The 20045-nt window shown below is 40.7% G+C and overlaps 1 protein-coding gene across 3 annotated transcripts in view; it reads right to left on the bottom strand.

Moving 5' to 3' along the window:
- Positions 1–19392, bottom strand: part of CCNYL1 (cyclin Y like 1) — a 38545-nt gene extending 19153 nt beyond the window's left edge. For 2 of the 3 annotated variants that reach the window (XM_041737125.1, XM_041737127.1), the window contains exons 1-3: positions 18961–19392; positions 6881–6955; positions 5221–5255 (exon numbers count right to left, since the gene is read on the bottom strand). In XM_041737125.1, coding sequence (XP_041593059.1) covers positions 5221–5255; positions 6881–6955; positions 18961–19186 — 336 coding nt within the window. In that variant the 5' untranslated portion in view covers positions 19187–19392. The remainder of the gene's footprint in view (positions 1–5220; positions 5256–6880; positions 6956–18960) is intronic. The other variant, XM_041737126.1, reaches the window with a different exon arrangement.
- Positions 19393–20045: the final 653 nt, after the last annotated feature.

Below are 20045 nucleotides of genomic sequence, written 5' to 3'. Positions count from 1 at the left end.
GTGGATACTCTAACCTCCCACATGAGATATAAGGAATGGGTTATAAACTACTGCCCTTGATAAATTATCTATTACCAAGTCTGGCAAGCACCTATTATAAATTCCCTTTATAATAATTTAAGAAGCTTAAAATAAGATTTCAGTGTTTTTTTCTTAAGTAATGAAGAGCAGCTGAGATTTTCTATTTCTACTATTCATTTACTACAATAAAATGTAATGCCTTATATAATACTGGTGCAAGAACATTTTGTTGCAGAAAATGAAAGCCCATAATAAATGTATCAGTTCAGGAGACAGTGTGATGAATCAAATGTTCTTGAGTCAGAGGCTATTTGTGCCAGGGTTTGCTCTAGCACTAATAAGCAAGAGGGCCATAGGTCTCTCCGGGCCTCAGTTTCCTTATCTGGTGGACAAGAGAGCATTCCTTTAAGAGTCTCACATCCAAAAAAATAGATAAACTAGCTTATGAGAACTTAACTTTAACCTTATGTTTAAATAAGACTGCCATCACATTACTCAAGTGATAACCTCAGAGTACTCTCCATTCATTTAAAATTTTTATTAATTCTATTCTGTAAGTTACTTGACACTCATCTCAAGTTCCTGCCTCACTCATGCTGGTTTCTTTGCCTACAATGCCTTTTTTTTCCTCCTTGTCTGTCCCAGCAAGCTTGACCCCATTGACCTCCAGGATACCTTTGCCAGCAGCCACATCACAAAACTTCTCCTTTTTCTGTATGCTCATACTTCTAATCTGCCACTAGTTAGTGATATCAATTGCTTGCAGGGTGTTCCCCTCATAAGAAAGTAAACTCCAGGGAAGGGAAGACTCTTACTCCACCTACCTCCAGCTACTACTGAACACAGAATCTGGAACAAATTAGTTGTTCAATAAGTGTCTGATAAATTATTTAAAATCAATTACAATTGGAAGGTAAATCTTACTACAAATCAGTGAGAATTTATCTGCAATGTTGTCAGAGAGGTGACAATGAACTTCTGGAGACCCTCCATAGAATAAACCATCTTTAAAACACTTTAGAAGTATCCATTTATCTGTGAAGAGCCTGAGTATATACCAACAAATACTGAAATAGCCTAAACTATGTTAAGATAATTCTCTTCCTTAATGTAAGACCAATATACAAATTCCAGTCACTCTAAGTAGTTAAAAATAATAGCAGCATTCAATACCAAAGAATATCAACAATTTAATGCTTGGTTTTGTTGGTTTTTTTGTTTCTATTTTTTACTAATTCAGATGAGCCTTCCTTCTTCCTATTAATATAAAATCGCATTTGCCGTGCTGTCACACTCTCCTGTCAGCATCCCCCTCCTATACACGACAGATGGGGCAAGGAAAAAATCTAGTTGATACTTTTTAAGATATAGAGCATTTAAAAACTGCCAGTAGCCAATAATCGGAAATATCCACGTGGTATATAAAAACACCATTCTGCTTATTTCAGATATTTTCCTGCAAAGCCATTTACCTCTTATTAACAAAAAGTTCCAGACATTTTGTTTTTGAAAAGAATCACTAAATTCTCCTTCAAGCCAGAAATGTTCAACTCCATCTAGAACTGTTATGCTCCTTAAGCTATTCAGTTAATATGTTATTTTAATACTCTCAAATACAGCATGAAAAATGAAGGTTAACTAATTTAAATACTTTTGCTCTAAATGGAAGAAAGTTTTCTTTTCAGACCACTACTAGTAAGGTGTATATGGTATATATTACATCATAATAAAAGTAAATTCTGGGGAGTCATAAAAAGAATAGGAAGAAAACACACCAAAATATAGACTAGTTGGTAGAGTTCTAAATTATTTGCTCCCACTTTCCTCCCTTGAATTTTTTTCTATTATGAATATATATTAGCTTGTCTTTGAAAATATTAGTGTGAAACATTTAAAAATTTTAACTAGATGTGATCTTACAGCCATATGGGGGGATGGGGCTAGTGGATCAGCAACTTAAGTCTATTACTGGCTAGATCCAACCAAAGAAACATTCAACACTTCTCATCAGTCCAGGCCTACTTCTCAGTATTCAGTAATACTGAATACTGAATACTGAGTAATACATTCAGCTAGAGGGCAGTAGAATTAAGTCTCTGGGCAAAGCCTAGATACATCAACTATAATTATTTATTAGCTTAAAATTAGCTGAAATTTTAAGACAATTGTCTTTTATGGTTAAAGGCTTAGGATTGCCAGCTTTCACAGCCCCGATAAACTACACTGACAAACACAGGGTTATAAAATGCAAATACTAAAAAAACAAAAAACATCAAATAGCAAACACAGTATTGGCAGTTTGGTGTTCATAGATATTATTTCAGTTGGTTACTAGGATAGACAGGGACAAAAGCAGTATTTATATTCATTCATTCAGCACTAACAGAATAGATGGACTTTTACAATCTTTAACACAAAGGTAAGGGGTTATTTCACAGACTTACGGTTTAATGGCAAAAACTAGAAAATAATCATACATAGACATCTGTGGGGAAATCACAACCCAAATCTTACCATCAAAGGTCAAACATCTGTTGAAATCCTGCCCCCCCGCCCCGCCCCGTGGGCTTGCCCATTGTGCCTACTGCTAAAGCTCACTTTTGTGTCTCCCATTTTCACAGGACAAGTTCTTTTTCCTAAGACAACTTAGAAATTTCTAACACTATGCATTAATGAAAACTGCTTCATCCATGTTGCACATTAACGGGACAATATGACAGGATGCATGGTTTGAATTCTTAATCAAGGCCTTAGTAGAAAAGTGCAATATGCTAATTACAGGTATAACTGAAAATACTGTCTGAATTAATAACAGTAATTAAATTGAATAAACACTTTAAACTCAAGTCAATCAGAGAAAGACAATTATCGTATGATCTTACTCATAAGTGGAATTTAGATTTACACTTTCAAAACACATTCTGAGTTGAAGACATGGTGGACTCATCACAAATCTATTTCTTCTCCCCCTCCTTTCAGAGTTATACTCAACATAGGATATAAATAGCAGGTGCTTTTTTAATGTTTGAAAGGTGAAAAAACTAGACAAAGGAGTGGCAACTGACACAGCAGAAGAGACAGCACAAGCTGGATGCCTACAGAGACTGGGACAGGAACAAGAAAGCCAGTTTGTCTTACAGAACCTCAGGCAGGCTCAGAATTCAGAGAGTCAGCCCCCAAATGCCCGCAGTGAGGCCCATCATTTAACATGCCCTGCTCACCTGTGGTTCTTCCAATGAGACCTTAGACACAGGCAGGGATCATGACACATTGAGAGAAGACTCCAACAAAAGAGATCAAAATGGGAAAAGAATTGATGGGAATGATAAAATTAAGCAAACAAAAACTTTAAAAATTCTTAAAAACTCTAAGATGTAAATGGCACTGGTGAAAAATAGATACTATAAAGAAGGACAGACTATAAGAAAACTCAATAAATTAAAAATAAGATAGAGAAAACTCAGTATTAAATAGAGATGTGTTAGGGATCCCTGGGTGGCACAATGGTTTAGCGCCTGCCTTTGGCCCAGGGCGCAATCCTGGAGACCCGGGATCAAATCCCACGTCGGGCTCCCGGTGCATGGAGCCTGCCTCTCCCTCTGCCTGTGTCTCTGCCTGTGTGTGTGTGTGTGACTATCATAAATAAATAAAAAAAATTTTTTTTAAATAGAGATGTGTTAGAACATAAAGTCAAAGAAGTCCCCAAGACGTAGAACAAAAACACAAAATGGAAAGCAGAAGCGGAAAAAAATCAGAGATCTGTGCAGGAAAACTGGAGACCATCTAAGAGGTACAACATCTGGATAACAGAAATACCAGAACAAAAACAAAAAGACACTAAAAAATTCACTAGAAGGAGAGATGGTCTGCAGACTTACTGGCCCCAATAAAATGAAAAGCTCCATATCAAGCCATATTATGAAATTTCAGAATCTCAGACATTGAGAAGATGCTAGAAGGTAGCAGAGAAAGAAGGGATGGGGGAACAATGACTAAAATGGGTAACGTACAATGTATCACACAATGTCAACAGATTTATGAGCAACATTGTAAATGAGAATACAGAGATGTCTGCAGAACTACAAAAATTAATTTCAACCTAGAATTCTCTATTTTATCAAAGAGCAGGAGTTTTGGAGAAGCTAGATCTCTAAAAACTTCTGCCCATTCCCAGAAAAATGTGCTCCATTAAAACAAGGGCATATAACAAGACAAAGGGAAACACAGAATCTAGGACATAGGGGATCTGACACGAGACAGCAGTTATGTGAGATCTCAGATAACTTCAAGGAGATATCCCAGGAAAACAAACACAGCCAGCCTACTGAAAACCAGTCTAGTCTACTGAAGTAGAGTGACAAAAGCCTATCTCCAAGAAAAAAAATGGAACATATGTGTTTTAGTAAACGAAAAATATTTTTGATGGACATGTGACAAATGTTACCACATCTGGGGGGAAAATTTGCTGTTAGAAAATAGGCGAGTGCATATCATCAGGAAACTAATTCCACAAAAAAAATGAAGAATGTGAAAGCGGGAAGACCCGCCAGGGAGCTCAGCATTTGGCTGAGATCATGTTGGCTAGGAAAATGGGGGATGGATTATCCTGGAGAAGTGCAGAAGTGCTCGGGTTTCAGAAATATTTAAGAAAAAGAATGGAGCGTATACAGGAGAAGGCTCAGCAGAGGCTCTGCCATAGGCAGAGAACTATGGCTCAGCAGGGAACATTATTTGCACAGTCATAACAACATAAACATTGATTCTAAGTTAATTAAAACCTGATACAGGTTGAGGGAACAGAGGCTGCGAAATAAGGAGTGATGAAGCTAAGCTTTCACCTGGCACTACAGGAAGTAGGCAGACAGTGCTAAAGATTAACTTAGGTATTATATTTTTGTTACTTCGGCTAAAAAATAGAAAATTAAAGCAAAAAAATCAAAGGCAGAACTTACACCATACCCATGTTACTGAAATAAGTTAAATGTCAGACCCCTTAAAAAATGGGCACTACTAAAGCCAAAGACTTCCTGAGTACATGTGACAAAATGAGGAGACTAGAAGAGATTTAGGAAATCTATAAAAAGATGTCCTAACAGTGCTCACAGTATTGGATCCATTATATTTTTGAGAAATAATGGCAGACATAACTTTTAATTCAAACTATTAATTTCTTACTTAACTTTTCAACTGTTTACTTACATGGTTTAAATGGTTGCTCTTCCTCTTTTCTCGCACTAAGAATAAAAAAAATTAACTGATCAATTCTGATACAAATGCCACAGAAAAGTTAAAGTAGTTGCGACTTATCTGACGGATTACCAACGCACAAAATGAGATGAAATTCCATTTTTTAAATTTCCAAACAAAATTTATAATTTAAATCACCTACCAAGATGAATCCTATAAAGTAAAATCTAAAAACTTAGTTTTATTTTTTGACCTAACAAAAACAGGTATTCTTTGTTAGGTACAAGCAAAAGGCTCCCCAGGTACAAAAGAAAAGGACAAAGCAAACGAGGCCAGGTGAAAAATTTATTAAAAATGTTTACCTGTTGAATATCTGAACCACTATACAGTATTTTCTAATTCTATATTCATATACAACTTACTTTAATTATCAGGATCTGACAGCTCTAAGAATCAGTTTCTGGCCAGGCACTAATCTTTAGATGCATCAGTATCCTGGAAGCATCCTGAAACACTTACTGGTGATCTACTAAAATGTGTTACTAAAAAAAATAAATGGGTATTACACAATTGGAAACTATCTATCTTAAAATTATATTTTAATGAGCATGCTAACCTAACTGAATATATCTACAGCACACAAAATCACGTTGCCTTAAAGATCAGAAGCTCCCATGAGGGTCTTGGACCCCACTGTTTCCCACACTGCCTCCTTTAATGGGGGGGTGACAGCATAGGTACACATTGCTTATGACTAAGGACAAAGAGGAGATAGCTTTGCTTTCATGGTCTCTACACTGTCTAGATGTGGGCAGCCCATTTTCTGGAAGAAACGAGGAAATCTAGCAATCCTAACCAGAACTGATGTGTTTAAGTCAGGCTATGTACATACACTATGAAAATGCAGGTTAAAACCCCCATTTTTTATTGTGCTGCGTATTTCAAATATCATGGAACCCTTGCTTTTTATATTCCTGCTGTCTTCATCAACTGAAAAACTTGGTCATGTATACCTTTTTAGTTCAAATAAAAAAGAATTTAATATAACATTAAGAAAAATAAGCAGGCAAGCAGGAGTGCTAAATCCTACAGTTCTGATTCTCATTCTAAATCAAGGACACAGGCAATTTATACTGGTCTCCCTTGTTGAAGCTAACCTTCTAGGAAATGCCACAGGGCATGTTTGTTCCCATGTATCCTGGCACATCACTACATCAAAATGAGAAAATTTTGAATAGCTCAAGTTCTGAGTAGAAAAAATGCGGATGTGAGACGAGCTTGGTTGAGCATGGTGTAAAATGAATCCCCCTGAATGAACAACGGAATTTTTTTTTTTTTTTTGATTTGTTAAATGAAAACCTAACTGCGGCCTAACACAGAGAACTGTGTTCTCTGGAGCAAGGGGAAAAGGACAAGGTAGCATGGAAAATCAGACCATGTCTAAATCATGTGGTCACAACTGTGTTGATAAAGAGGTGGGCAAAATATGTAAGCAGTCTCCCGCATTCTGCTCACTAAATCAGTAACTAAAGTATATCATCACATACTGCAATAAGATATGACTATATGAAAAAGTGAAACATTCAAACCAATGTAGGAGTTCTTCTAGGGACTCTATAATAAAACAAAAACCGTTTTCAATCTTTTTCTGAGGAAAAAAATACTGTCTTACCATCCGTTTGAGATTTGCTCAGGAAAATTGTGCTTGCCCTTGGATGGTCAGAAGGGTTTGATTCCAAAGCTAAGTCTGTATAGGAAAAAAGAGAAAAGGGTGTCAACTTGAGTAGAAAAATGCATGATTTTAAAAATAGCTACACGTCAATTTTTTTTTAAGATTTTATTTATGAGAAAAACAGAGAGAGAGAGAGAGAGAGAGAGAGAGGGAGGGAGGGAGGGAGGGGCAGAGACACAGGCAGAAGGAGAAGCAGTCTCCATGCAGGGAGCCCAACATCGGACTTGATCCCAGATCTCCAGGATCACACCCCTGGGCTGAAGGCGGTGCTAAACTGCTGAGCCACCAAGGCTGCCCCTACACATCAATTTTAATCACCTAGCAGTCCTGGAGAAAGTTTTTAGTAAAGATAAAAAGTCAATTTTAGTAAAGACAACAATATAAAAATTATACTGGAAACTGCAAAATTGTAGAATCTCTCCACATACGCAAAATAAAACCAGGCTAAATAATAAAACTTGCGCCTAAATAATATATACAAATTTTATTTTTTTATTTTTTAAATATTTTATTTATTTATTCATGAGAGAAACAGGCAGAGGGAGAAGCAGGCTCCATGCAGGGAGCCCGACACGGGACTTGATCCTGGGACTCCAGGACCACACCCCGGGCGGAAGGCGGCACTAGACCGCTGGGCCACCCGGGCTGCCCTATATGCAACTTTTAGATGGAATTATGTATGTGCCTTCCCCTTCCTACTTATCAATTAAAAATCCCATCACCATCCTTTAAGCTGATATTACTAGCATATTCTAGAAGCAGTCTCAAGAAGCAAGTTCTGCTGTGGCTAATTACTGTCAGATACCAGCTCAATGTATCAAATATGCCAAAACCAAACAAGCTGCTTTTGGCAAGCAAATGTTCTTAAGACAATCAAATAGCTAATCCTAACTCCATTCAACAAATGAACTCATTCAGTTAGCTGTGGTTTATGTGGGGGGCTATCCATCATGACAGATTCAAGCAAATTGTATAAAAGTTCAAGGTTTTTAATCTACAGGTACACTTCCATCATAGTAAGTAATTTTTAACTTTTGCCCTCAATTTCCAAAGCTAAACTCCTACTTTTTCCATCCATGCTGCCTGATTAATTTGGGGCTTCAATAAGAGTACTTTCTGGAGCAGACCATGGGGCTACTTGTAAGAAATTTTGTCCTTTACCTATTTAAAGGAATGTCTGCCTGTACTCCACCTTGCACCAAGGTGGGGAAATTCTCTAAGTACACAAAAATACAAAACAGGTACTTGAATTTTGATAAAACATGGTTCGCCACCATATGGAATAATAAAGTTGTCATTTTTTTTTTAAAGATTTTACTTATTCATGAGAGAGAGGCAGAGACATAGGCAGAGGGAGAAGCAGGCTCCATGCAGAGAGACGGACGCGGGACCAGGGTCTCCAGGATCACGCCCTGGGCTGAAGGCGGCATTATACCACTGAGCCACCTGGGCGGCCTAAAGTTGTCATTTAAAAACAAACAAAAAAACCCTCTGGTGTGTCTAAGATTCCAAACAAAATGATCCCTGCATCTTCTCAAGACACTTAATGACAGTCTGAGCAAGAAATAGGAAACGCAGAAATAGGTTATTGTCTGGTTGCACATTATCTTTGTTCTTTTAAAGTTCTGTGAGCTCTGAAATGTATTTTTGGGTTACTTCATTGTGTTTGTCAAGACAGCCTGATACTTCTATCAAACAAATGACTTTCATATTGCAACCTTTGGAAGATCCACTCAAAATTCTCTTACAAACAAACAAACAAACAAAAACCTCCTTATGACACTCCTCACCAATGCGCATCTCTAAGTACTTAGCCAATCTTGTAAGAAACCAGACCAAGATACTGACAGAATAATGGTTAAGTCTAGTATTTCCCAAACCACATAACTGTTCTGTTTTTAAAAGGGGTGTTGGCAGTCCCATGGAAAATACTATCCCTGGATTTTAGAGAATCAAAATGTCCACTGATATATTAAAAACTAATCAGTCTTATAGTGAATTCTGTGTAATCTAGCATCTCACAAATTTATCTACATAGAATCCTTTTTTCCTCCAAGTAATATAGTTAGAATCCTTCACAAACATCATTTGGGACTTCCTGGTCTAACAGGAATCTGAACCATCCATTTTAATGGTACTGCCAGCACTAGAAATTTACATAGCTAAACATAGCTTTGTTCTTCATGGAAATTCCTTCTCTGAATTTGAAGTTTGTTAGACTGCTTTTGGAGAAACTATTCTATTCAACATTTTTATGTAAAAGGACCATAAAAATTAAATTTTTTTCACATATTTGAAAAATGAGACAATGTTAGCTATTTGGAAAATAAATGAATTCAGCTGTGCTCAAAGTGACAAAGATTTTCACAGCTGCCTCTAACCTAAGGCTTCCTAAGGAGTTCATGACCAACTTCTTACTGAAAAGCAAGCAAATATACTACATATGAATCTAAAAAATAAGCAGAAATGTTTGCAGAAGTAAACATATTATGAATCAGTGCCTATGGCACAAAAGAAGTTAATTAAAACTTTTCAATCAGAAATCCAGGAAAAATAAGTGCCAGACTCAAAGGGGAGCAGGCTACACACACACACACACACACACACACACACACACACACTCTCTCTCTCTCTCTCTCTACCCCCCCCCCCCCCAAACCAATATGTGCTACTATGGATCTAAATAGTAGAGACCTTGGATAAAAGAAATAGCAACATGCAGGAAAAAAGCAAAATTAGCTCAGTGACAAGAAGGAAACTGGCACTTCCCCTACACCAATAGGGGTTCTAGGGTAGCACATGCCCAAAGCTGGGCTGGCCACTGCTGCCTTGGGACTTCCCAAGAACCACTGACTGAGAAAGGCAGAGCTGGGGCGCCTGGGTGGCTCAGTCGGTTAAGCATCCAACTCTTGGTTTCAGCTCAGGTCATGATCTCAGGGTCTTGAGAGAGGGCTCATGACATTGGGCTCCACGCTCAGTGTGGAGTCTGCTTGAGATTCTCTCTCCTCTACCCTTCTTCCTGCTCATGCTTTCTTTCTCTCTCTCTAAATGAATAAATCAAATCTTTTTTTTTTTTTTTTAAAGATTTATTCATGTGAGAGAGAGAGAGAGAGAGAGAGAGAGAGACGGGAAGAGGCAGAGACACAGGCAGAGAGAGCAGGCTCCATGTGGGGATCCCAATGGGGGGGACCCATTCCCGGGACCCCAGGATCATGCCCTGGGCTGAAGGCAGGTGCTAAACCGCTGAGCCACCCAGGGATCCCCGAAATAGAAGAAAGAAGGAAGAAGGAAGAAGGAAGAAGAAGAAGAAAAGAAGAAAAGGAAGAAAGAAGAAGGAAGAAGAAAGAAGGAGGAGGAGGAGAAGAAAAGGAAGAAAGAAGGAAGAAAGGAAGAAAGGAAGAAGGAAGAAGGAAGAAGAAAGAAGAAAAAGGAAGGAAAGAAAGGCAGGGCTTGTGGATTTCTTAGCTAGTCTGGAGCTACCCCAGGCTTCCCTTCCTTTGCCATCATGTGGGTGGGTGGGGAGGGAAGCCTTTCTAGGATATATCAACAGAGGAGAGAAGAACGGAGACAGACTATTTAATTTCTGGGTCAAGTAGTACCCAATTCACTCCATGAACTCTGGTTATAGAAGTCAATATTTTGGTTCAGTCGGTTCAATATTTTGACCTCTGCCTTCAGCTCAGGTCATGATCCCCAGGTCCTGTGGGATCAAGCCCCACATCAGGCTGCCTGCTCAGGAGGGAGGCTCCTTCTCCCTCTGTCTCTGTCCACTTGTGCTGTCTCTTTCAAATAAATAAATAAAATCTTAAACAAAAAATTTTTTTTTAGATTTTAATTTGTAACTGAAAGAGACCTGGTTAATCAGCAGTACTGATGACCATATTAAAGGTACAAACAGATAAAAATCATTTACTCATTCCTTTAACAATTATCTTATCATGAACAAAAATTTTCAAGAGACAATACTTTGTCTAAAAATTACTCATAAACTCACAACTATTACTTTCTTACATTTTTTAAAAAATAGCTCTAATCAGCATACCATTTGTCTCCTATTTTGTTCTTTTTTTTTTTTTTAAGATTTTATTTATTTATTAGAGACACAGGGAGAGAGAGAGAGGCAGAGGGAGAAGCAGACTCCATGCAGGGAGCCCGACATGGGACTCGATCGTGGGTCTCCAGGATCACACCCTGGGCGGAAGGAAGCACTAAACCGCTGAGCCACTGGGGCTGCCCTATTTTGTTCTTGACATGCAGTCTCTACCCTATTCTAGTATATTCACTGTTTATGGCCTACCAAGTGTTACTCCTATACTTAGCCAATCCCCTATTGTTATTAGGTGCTTATAAACTCCTATACTTATATTATGAGGAAAATCTTCACATATATATATATATATTTTTAATAATTTTGCTTTTTATCTCCTTAGGAAAGATCTCCAAAATGGGATGACTAGACCATAAAGTTAGATAGTTATAGCTCCATGTATAATACTAATTAAGTTGCGTTCTAAAAAAGGTGGGGCTATATTAGTGTATAAAATCAATTGTATCAGTTTTAGCTCCTACCTCAATTTTGGATACTTGAAAAAATTCTTACTGATGTAAATGAGGAAGTTCACGGTCTCTAATTTGCATTTCTCTGATTATACAGTTTTACTATTTTCTCCATAGTTAACAATGCTATTTTCACTTTGGTGAGCTGCCTATCACTTGTGTGTATTGTATGTATTACACCTGGTAGGACCCTAAAATGTCTGTCTGCATGAGGTTTTCAGAAAATAGTAATCTTCTGTCTCTAGCCTATGACAACTTTCTATGTAACTTGCACTTTTTGCTAATGACAAAAACCATATTGCTATTTTATAGAATGGATATTTAAGCTATTAACATAGTAAACTCAGATGCACACACAAATTATTTCTGCACTGTCCATTATGGTTTTCTCAAGAACCTAAGACAACTGTGATAAACTGTACGACCATATTTGCACTATCACAAAGGTACCTTAGACTGCCAACTATTAAGCACTACCTCCCACCAACATGAGCATATGTGCACACAAGCACACAGTGATTTAGAGATGGCATGAAATTACTGTACATCTTGTATGTGAATCTAGCCAAAAATTACTTCCTTAGAATGTTTTAACCTAAGAGAAATACTCCTGAGTTCACAATTAGAAGTTATGATTAAAATCGTATTTAAGACCCATCACTTTTTAAAAATCAATTTAAACTGCAACTTAATTTGACAGCATGACAGGCTGATGTGGGTAAAGTAAGACTTCAAAAAAAAAAAAAAAAAACCTTGAACTTGGATTTTAATATAAATACAGAGGAAATCTGTGAAACCAATGATATCCAATACTGTTCTTTCCCCTTAACTAAGATTCTACCAATTACAAGATGCACAGATGTTAAAAATGTGAAAATACAGGCAATTTAGAATAAATGAAATGCATTATTAAAGGCTAAGTGTGTAAAATTATGCAACTATAAAATGTCAATAAATGATTTTTCCTTGTCAAAATATTAAGGGGAGAAGGTAATGACCAAGAAACTGTTAGAGGAGCATATTTCAGAGAGACTGATTTCAATACATTGTTTTCGATATGTTCCAATTAAATAGAAGGCAGTTTCTGGGCCAAATGCTAGGTACCTGTTCACTTAGGGCTTAGGGCTTCCTGCACTTACTGAACTAAACTACCATCTCTATACTGTACGCTGCATTCATTTTATGGCCAATTAACACAAATATTTCAAGTCTTACCATTACCATGTACACTGATGATTTTATCCGTGAATCCACACTTTCCAGGTAATTCCCACCCAATGGCCTTGGGCTGGCCTGGCTCACCAGAGGGCACACAACATGGTCCTGTGTCTCCCAAATTACTGCTTGAGCCCTTTTACTGCTTCCTAATTCTGGCTTCCAAACCACCTCTATACCTGCATCTATCTTGGTTCTTGGTCTTGACTTATTTTAATCCTCAATGATTAAATCCGCATGATTAGGGACTGTAACTAAGATGTGACATTTCATATAGTGATTTCTTCTTTTATACTTTATACACTTCTAACAAGTATTTTTGCTCAGTTTGTTGAATTTCTAAGAACATTTCTGGGTTGCAAGTTACCTTTATTTCGTTTCACATTGTGCAATGTTAATATTTTAATTCTAAAGCTTAATTATTTTAAAACATGAGAGGAAAAAAAGTATCCAAAGTAGCCCACATTATGAATCATTCAATAAATTCTATTCCCATGTGCCATATATCTATATTTTATATCCTTGATCTATCATCTCAAATCTTGGACAACTCTCACAGCCTGTCTTCTCATGTGTAAAAACATATAATTCTTTTTTTTTTTTTTTAAGATTTTATTTATTCATGAGAGACCGAGAGAGAGAGAGAGAGAGAGAGACAGAGAGAGAGACAAAGGCAGAGGGAGAAGCAGGCCCCATGCAGGGAGCCCGGAGTGGGACTCAATCCTGGGACTCCAGGATCACGCCCTGGGCTGAAGGCGGCACTAAACCGCTGAGCCACCCAGGCTGCCCAACATATAATTCTTATATTGTGTAACTCAAAACATTGTGAGGATCTAAAGAAATGCAAGAGCAATCTATGGATCGTATAAAGCACAGTAAATGACAAAACAAAGCTTTTACAAATGAACTCAAAAAGCAAAAAGTGAACATTTAGCATTTCATTAGAAAGTGTATGAAATGTCCACTCATTACTCACACCCAAATATCACCTTAAGCAAATATGTGCTTTGGCTAACACTAAAGGAATAATAGTCACACAATCAGTAAGAAGTTCTCCCAGTGACTTTGGCTGCTTTAAGGAAATACATATTTCTCCTGCTTCTGTCATGTAGATTACTGTATGTCCTTCTCCTTGCTTTTTTCATGTAACATATCCTGGAGATCATTTCACAGAAGTGAAGACAGACTTTGCTCTTCTTTACAGCTCTCCACTATGTGGATGTGCCAGCTGATTTTACCAGCCCCTTACTGGACATTTGAGTTATTTCTAATACTTTGTTTTTGAAAAAAGCACAACAAAAACTTTGTGAATATGGTTTCTTATTCGTGGGAAATAAATAATAAATTATTTAATAATAATAATAATAATAATAATAATAATAATAAATTCCTCAAAGTAGGATTTCTGGATTAAATGTATCTGCAAAAAAAAAAAAAAGGAAAAAAATAAATGTATCTGCAATGTTGTGAGATTGTGCTCATTTCCCCTTGGGTCAAATCATTTTGCGTTTCCATCAGCAATATATGAATATAACTGTTTCTTCATAGTCTCACAAAAGAATGTGGTGTCAATGGATCTTCTTCCAGTAGGAGACAAACTACAGTATAGTTTATTTTGCATCTCTTCTATGAGTGAAGACATGTTTGAGGGCCATCTGCACTTTTCTGTGAGTTGCCCATTCATATCTGTTACCATTTAGATTCACTTAATTTCTTTAAGTCTATATTTTAGGCCCATATTGTTTTCTGTTCAATCCACTGTTGGCTCTCACCTGAAGTACTGCACCAGCCTTCTATCTGGTCTCCTTGCTTCCATGCATGCCTACGTTATACATTCTCACACAGCTCTAGTCTGGTCGGTCGTTTTTGTTTTTTTTTTTTTCTTTTCTAGAATTAACAATCATTCTCCTGCATATAATCCTCCAATGGTTTCCCATTACAACTAAACTAAGATCCATATTCTTTGTGAAGGCCCAACAGGCACACGAGGTCTAAATCCACCACATCCCTCTTGGCATCCCTCTCTGTCTTGCTGCAGCCACTCCTGGGTCTTTCTGTCCTCTGCCTGTACCTAGCATATTCCCATGTGCGGAACTGGGCACAGAGCCTCTTTCTTCCACATCCTCCCACACCTTTTCACCTTTAGGGCTGTGTACTTGTCACTTGAGAGCAGTAGTCTTTTAAATCACTTCACGTAAACCTGCCCTCCTCCCATTCTTTTCACCTTCTTTCAGCACCTCACTACCTGAGGTTCTTGATGATTCCTGTGTTGTCTGCCTTTAGGTCCTCTAGAATGTATGGAGTTAGGGGTAGGGGCTTTGTCCCGTATACCACTGTCCTACATCTGGAACAGTGCCCAATAAACACCTGCTTCAGTGGATCCAAACCCAATTAAGTTTCTCCCAATTTTACAGTCTTTTCTAAGATTTCTTCTAATGCTTCTTTTGATTAGTCCTCTTAATTCAGATCTTAGAGTAGTAGTTACTCAGAATTAAAGACACAAGACAGGCTACCAAGTATCACAAAAATCCGAAAGAGAAATTCTAGTATCAAGTGAAAACCCAATAGTCACTTCAATTTGGTATAAGGACATTTAATGTTAAAGTACTTTACCTACAAAATGACTGAGTCATAAGACAAAGTATATCATCTGAATTCTAAAGGGAGATACATGCACCAGTTTTTAATCTGTACCCAGAATAAGACATGATAATGGGGTTATGTCCTGTTTTACTATAGAAGATGCCCAACTATAAAGGGATGAATGGTGCTCCAACCATTCAGTGGCATACTAAACAGTTATTAAAAGGCATGTGGTAGCTATGTGCAACTACATGGAAATACATCCTGGAGTGCTCTCTAGGTGTCAAGCACAGATCTGGGAGCTTTAGGTCATTATTTCTCTTTATTTATTTATTTTTTAAATAATTTATTTATTCATGAGACACAGAGAGAGGCAGAGACATAGGCAGAGGGAGAAGCGACGTGGGACTTGATCCCTAGACTCCGGGATCATGCCTTGAGCCAAAGGCAGATGCTCAACCGCTGAGCTGCCCAGGCGTCCCGATTATTTCTCTTTAAAACAAAAGGCTATAAAGCAGCACATGAAGAGTTATCTCATCTTTATAAAATAAACAAAATGTTATGTTTATAAACACAAAAGGTTTAGGAAGAATAAACATTAAAATATTAATAAAAGTGTTCTGGATAGTCTGACTATAAGTGAATGACTTTTTTGTAGTTTCTAAATCTTTTACAGCAAATGCCTATTGTTTTCAAAAGAAATAAAAAAGAGGTTTAAAATAGCTACTGGAAAGAGGAAAGGTCTGCTGCTCAGATGTTTTTTTTTCCACATCATATTGCCAATTCCTTCCCCACTCACTCCTCAGGGGAAGGGGGAAGAAGCGGTCACTTGAGAGAGCACTTATGTCCAGCTAATTAGTGAAGCCTATAAGGTCAGAATGTAAAAGGCTGTATGAAAAGTTGATGAGTAATAATAAAGTTGGAAAATAGGACTTTTGTACCTTATTTTGTGTTATTACCACAAGTTATTGTGGATATGCTGTTAGGCAAAGGTAACATAGTAGAAAAATTCTTTTGACTCTATCTGAAATCTATACTAGATTCTTAGGAATATCTCTTTGAAATGGCTTGAAGAAATCGTGTTCTTCTGAAATGCTTCAGGAAAACAGAGTACAGCATCATTTACAGATGATTTCTGCCTAAGAAATGAACTAATTAAAATCATCATAGAAAAGCCAAAATGTTTTATATTTAAGTAGGTATTTCTTAGTTTCCAGGGAAACTGATGCAAAATTGTCTGAAATAAAGACATTAAAAGCAAACTTTCAATGTGCCTATACTTTATATTTGGTGTTCTGACCTTGTTTCTATGGAAACCTAATAGGCAAATGCCAAAATTGAGGCTTATCATTCTATTGAATGCCAAAGAAAATTTTAAGACAAACGAAATTTTAACTATCATGTTAAATATAATAGTGTATTCCAGAATTTTTTTTTTTCAGAATTTTTTTTTTTAACTCTTCTTGCTTAATGCTCATTTAGCCCTATGCCTACTACCTGGTACCTCACCTTATCAGCTTTTCCTAATGTTCCTCTGCCCAGGGCGTTCTTGGCTTCAATTTGAGATCACCAGAACAAAGTCTTTTAAATGCATCAACCCGTTTACCTGACTGGTTACTCTAGGCTATTTCATGACTTGTAGCTTTAGTCTTATCTACTGTAATGAATTACAGACATAGAAGGAAGATGTAAAAGTTGCTTCTGAATTGCAAACAATAAACTGAATGGAAATAATCAAGACCAGTAAGTTGAGATAGGCCTATCTTATGAATAAATAATCAAATACCAGATGTACTCCAAAGAGTTTTTTAGGCACCGCAAGAACTGAATTTGGCAAGGTACCTCCATGTCAGTCTCTTCTGTTCAGTAGCTACGTTAGTCATTGCCCATCTTGGAGTCTCTCCTCCTCCTTTGGAAGACAGGGAGAACACACACGGGCCTTACTTATAGTTGGAAGGGTCCAATGAGATGGACATGAAGATGTGTTGTAGATCTTCAAAGAACTGCATACAGCTCCAACTTTGGTCTCTCATGCAACACTACCCATCTACTGACCAGTCTGTTAAAATCACTCAAAGGCTTACCTTACAGCACCAAGCAGAGCTGAAGTTTTCACAAGTACCTACATGTTTTGTGTTTAAAAGCACAATTAATGCAGAATTCGTTCGTTCTTTTACAATATTTCAGTATTCTGAAAAGCCGTACTTTCCACTTACAAAGCCACATCTATCATAGGAGTAAATCCACAGGCAATTGTTGTAACTCAATGAAGAGCCCAACTAAAGTTTAAAAAAAAAAAAAAAACCACACACACACACAAAAAACAAAAAACTACAAGACATTTCCTCTAGGAAATAATGAAATAAGCTGGGGCGCTTAAATGAAACAAACGGGCTTTAACATCTTTATGATACAATGTTTTCTACTTCAAGACTTCATGGAAGAGCCCAGGGGTTACTCAGAATTATCTTTACATAGTCATCCCTTTCCTAAATTCCAGAGGCAAAAATCAAACATTTCCTCTCTTCCCTCCCCCTCCCCCAACCATTTGGCCAGAAGAACTTTTACCCTAACATTCTTAGAAGTTGAACAGGATTCTATAGATTGGGGGGTGGGGGGGGGCTTTGAAGACAGACAGTCTTGTGCGAGGTCTGACACCTTAACCGCCAAACCTCTGTATTACAGATTAAGGTCTGAATTTATGGGGGGGGGGGTTCTCTTTCGAAACTTTCGACCAACAACAGTCTCATGAACCATCCCGCGCCTCTCATCTTTAGAACAGGCAACACAGTAAGTGAAGTCCTAAGTCCCTGAGGTAGGGCTGAAGACCTATTCGGGTCAAAGTGGGAATTTTAAAGTAGCGAGAACTCCCCGGGCTCTCCGTCCGTTAGGAACCCTTCCCACCGCTCACAGTTACTTCAAGCCCTTCGCCCCATCATTTTCTCTCCGTGTGTCTCCAAACCACAGGCAGAGTCAGGCGGCTTCCATCGAGGCTGTCGAAAACAGCCGACTACGGACAACAGCACCACACGGACTCCCACAGGCCAATCAATCTCTGTTTTGAATTTAGGCAAACAAACCCTACAGTCCAGTCTCAACTGTACCGCGAATCCAGGACCTTAACGGGTGGGAGGAAGGATACTACCCTCACCCGGCTTCCCCGCCTCGGTTAGGAGACGGGGATGGGGACGGGGACGGGGACGCGGACGGGGACCGGGACGGGGACCGGGACGGGGACGCGGACGGGGACCGGGACGGGGACGCGGACGGGGACCGGGACGGGGACGGGGACCGGGACGGGGCCGGTTAACTCTGAAGTTGGGGTATTTACATGTTCATGGCGAGAATACACCAAAAAGCGTATGACAGAGTCCCCGAGGCGTTAGGTGGACCGACCAACGGGAAACGGGTTGCGGGCTGGAGGGTCGGGCCGGGGCTGGGAAAGGACTGAGCGAGCGCGGGGCAGGGAAGCGGGAGCGCAACCGGCCGGACGCGACGGGGGCAGAATGAGGGGTGGGGACGCCGGGCGGAGGCAGCCTTCATCCGCGGCGCCCGGCCCGGGGAGCCCGGGGAGCCCGGGGGTCCGCCCGCCGCCCCGCCGCCCCGCAGCCCCGGCCCCCGGGAGGCACGGCGCGGGCCCGCCGCCGCCTCCTCCGCCTCCTCACCTTCGGGCATCTCCCGGTCGCTGATGTGCTGCAGGTGGTGGCCCTCGCCGGCTCCGAAATCCAACTCGGCGGGCTCCACGGTAGCGGGCGCCGGCGCCACTGCCACCGCGTCCCCGGCCGCCGCCTGGTACACGTCGGACTCGTAGTCGGGATCCGCCGGCCCCGTGCCCCGGCCCAGCTTGGGGCTGGCGTTCGAGGACACGCAACAGGTCAGCGTGTTCCCCATGGGGCGCCTCCGCTCCTCGCCGCCGCCGCTCGCCCCCGACTCCGCCGCGCTCAGCAGCTGCCCCCTCCCCCAACAATGGCGCGGTCGGCACCGGCAGCCCCGGGGCTACGCCGCGCAGGCAGCCGCGGCCTCGCCCGCCCCGCCGCCGGGCCCGGAGCAGGGCTCCGGTCCCGGCCGCACCCCCGCCGCCGCGCCGCCGCCGCCGCCTCCCCCGAGCCAACTAGTCTGCGAGGGCGGCGACCAGCCCTGGTTATTTAAAAGGGGTGGGGACCCGACAGGCGCTGAGACGCGCAGCCACTGCCGGGAGAGAGCGCGGCCGCAGCTCCTCCTCCTTCCGCTGCCGCCTCCCGAGTGAAGGCCGCTGGCCCGCCGGCACCTGCCAACCGGAACGCTTTGTGCGGTCACCTGGTTACGGGGGACCAATCAGGCCCCGAGCTCCCTCCACGCGCCCGCCTCGGCGCGGAGGCACGTGACCCGTGCCCCGCCCCCGCCCGCGGCGGCTCCGCCCCCCGCGCGGCGCGCCGCGGACTCGGGTTTCCATTCATCTCGCGCCGCCGGAGCTTTCCGGTCGCGCTGGGAGCGCGGCGGGCGTGTGCTGCTCCGAGCCGACCCGCGGCGCTGGGCGTAGGCAAGGTCGTGGCTCAGAGCCGCTGCCGTCCGCAGCTCGGTTCCACCGGCCCGACAGCGGACTCCTCGGAGGTCTCGGTCACCGAACTTAGTTCCACCCGAGTTGTCGGGCGTTTTTGCAACTAAGATGCGCCGCCTCCTCTCTTGCCTCCCGAGTGTTCGTGTCCGCCTGCAGCTGCCCCGCAGCAGCTCGCCAGCCGCGGTCCCGCTCCCAGCACAGCGAGCGCTGCGC

This window comes from Vulpes lagopus, chromosome 22 (genome assembly GCF_018345385.1).
Source record: "Vulpes lagopus strain Blue_001 chromosome 22, ASM1834538v1, whole genome shotgun sequence".
NCBI lineage: Eukaryota > Metazoa > Chordata > Mammalia > Carnivora > Canidae > Vulpes > Vulpes lagopus.
The sequence above is the reverse complement of the archived record's forward strand: the minus strand, read 5'-3'. Positions and strand labels throughout refer to the sequence as shown.